The following is a 2,549-nucleotide window of genomic DNA, read 5'->3' on the forward strand; positions in this document are numbered from 1 at the left end:
CTCTGGGGTGGGGCCACTGGGGCTTCCTGGACGAGGGGGGGGGGAATACTCACGTCCCGGGAAGGGCATTATGGGTTTTGGGGGTGGCTTCTGGTGGCTGCATGCGGGCCCTCAGGTGGTCTATAGCGGTGGTCATGGGTCGCTGATCCAGTGGTCTAGCTGTGTTGGGGTGGGTTTGGGGTGGGCATGGGGGGCTTAGGTTTCTGGGGTCGTGCTGCCCCTGGGCTGTGGTCCTGGTGGGGCCTGGGGGACTTGGGCCCTGGCAGGCAGTTGCCGGGCTATTTTGTACCCAGAAATACTCACTAAATACAGTCAAATTGTAATTGATTGTTGCTACAGAAAGACAGTAAAAATATATGGTTTAGTATCTAAAAATGAATAAAATAATAATAATAATAAATAATAATAATAATAATAATGACAAACTATTGAAACAGTTTAAACCTGTTTTTATTACGTAACAAGGCTCATCAAAGTAAAAAAAAAATTGCTAAATTGTTTGACCAGTTGGTCAGGTCCTCAACCTTGGTCAGGATTATAAAAATAACTTGTTTTTCTTACATTATTTTTGTTACAGATGCTGAGAAGGAACAGAGTCCAGAGAGTCTCAGGATTGTTCTGATGGGAAAAACTGGCTGTGGAAAGAGTTCATCAGGAAACACTATTCTGGAAAGAAAAGAGTTTGAAGCAGAATTATCTCAACAGTCAGTCACTAAAAGCTGTCAGAAAGCTCAGACTGAGGTCGACGGTCGTTCTGTTGTTGTTGTTGACACTCCTGGTCTGTTTGACAACACTTTGTCTCCTGATGAAATTAATGAAGAGATGGTGAAATGTATCAGTCTGCTGGCTCCAGGACCACATGTCTTCCTGCTGGTGTTGTCATTTGGCAGATTCACACCAGAGGAGAAGCAGACACTAGAACTTATCAAGAAAGTTTTTGGAAAAAATTCAGAAAAGTTCACCATCGTTCTTTTCACCAAAGGAGACGAGCTGGAATATGGCAAGAAAACCATTGAAAAGTACATTGAAAACTGTGATGATTCATGTAAGAAACTGATCTCTGACTGTGGAAGAAGATATCATGTGTTTAATAATCGTGCTGAAAACAATCAAACACAAGTCAGTGAGCTGATAGAGAAGATCGACACCATGGTGAAGGAAAATGGAGGCAGCTGCTACACCAACGAGATGCTGCAGGAAGCTGAAGCTGCAATACAGAAACAAATGGAGAGAATCCTGAAGGAAAAAGAAGAAGAGATTAAAAAACAGAGAGAGGAGCTGGAAAGAAAACATGAGGAAGAAACAGAAGAAATGAGAAGAAGAATGGAAGAACAGAGAGCAGACATGGAAAAGGAGAGAAAAATAAAAAATGTACAACTTGAAAAAATGGAAGAAAATATCAAGAAAGAGCGGGAGCAGAGAGAGAGAGAACAGAAAGTAAGAGAGGAAGAAGAGAAGAAAAGAAAAGAGGAAGAAGAACGACAGCAAAAAGAGTGGGAGAGAGAACGAGAAGCTTTGGAGAAAAGAATACAATCAGAATCAGAAGAAAAAGAGACGATCGACAGAAAACTGGAGCAGATGAGAAAAGAGATGGAAGAAAAACGAGAAGCCAGAGAAAAAGAAAGAAAAGAGTGGTGGGAGAAACGAGAGAGAGAGGAAGACGAGAGATGGGAAGAAGAGAAAATGAAACTGAAAAAACTTCAAGAAGAACTTGAGAAAGAAAGAGAAGAATATGAAAATAAAATAAAAGAAGAAGACCAGAAGAGAAGAGAAGAAGAAGAGAAGGAGAGAAAAGTGTTGGGGGAAAACTACCAGAGAGAAATGAAGGAGATGAAGAAGAAATATGAAGAGGAGGCCAGAAAACAAGCTGAAGAGTTTAATGAGTTCAACAAGAAATACAAGAAAGAACTTGAAGCTTTGATAGAAAAACATGACGAGGAACTGAAGGCTCTGAAGGAAAAACATGACAAAGAAATGCAGCAAAAAGAGGAATCTCACAGCAAACAGTATAATCTGCTAAACATTCTCAAAACTCAGAGAGAAAATGACCTAAGAGCTGATGCAGCAAAAGAACATAAACTACTAAAAGATGAAAGTGATGAGAAACAGACACAAATTAATGACTTAGAAAAGTTAAAGACAAAGCATGAAGAGGAATTAAAGGAGCTGAAGAAAACGTTTACAGAGAAACATTGTACAATCAGCTAAACTGTCCTCCTGCTGACAGTTTTATTCTTGCATGTTATTAATCATCAAACATGGACCTAAAATCCCACAGATCTGTTCATATCTCAGAGTGACTGACAGGACTGATCTCCATCTGCGTCTGGCAGCAGCAGCTTCATACCTGAACAACTGAAGTAGTCAGACCAAGGTTTAATAATGATGCTCTTACTACTATCAGGCATCCAGCCTGATCCTGGTATTAATATTTGGTATACCACACCTGAGGATTTACAGGTGCTGGTCATAAAATTAGAATATCATGAAAAAGTAGATTTATTTCAGTAATTCCATTTAAAAAGTGAAACTTGTATATTATATTCATA

General features: G+C 39.7%; 1 protein-coding gene across 1 annotated transcript in view; it reads left to right on the forward strand.

Annotated features, from left to right (window-relative positions):
* The window catches only part of LOC106534034 (GTPase IMAP family member 8), a gene marked incomplete at its 5' end in the record, with an annotated part of 13,552 nt that overhangs the window by 1,733 nt on the left and 9,270 nt on the right, over positions 1-2,549 (forward strand). Inside the window, 1 exon segment of the mRNA XM_014030535.1 lies at positions 578-1,338. Coding sequence (XP_013885989.1) covers positions 578-1,338 — 761 coding nt within the window.

Source organism: Austrofundulus limnaeus, unplaced genomic scaffold (genome assembly GCF_001266775.1).
Source record: "Austrofundulus limnaeus strain Quisiro unplaced genomic scaffold, Austrofundulus_limnaeus-1.0 Scaffold1078, whole genome shotgun sequence".
In the NCBI taxonomy this organism is placed as follows: domain Eukaryota; kingdom Metazoa; phylum Chordata; class Actinopteri; order Cyprinodontiformes; family Rivulidae; genus Austrofundulus; species Austrofundulus limnaeus.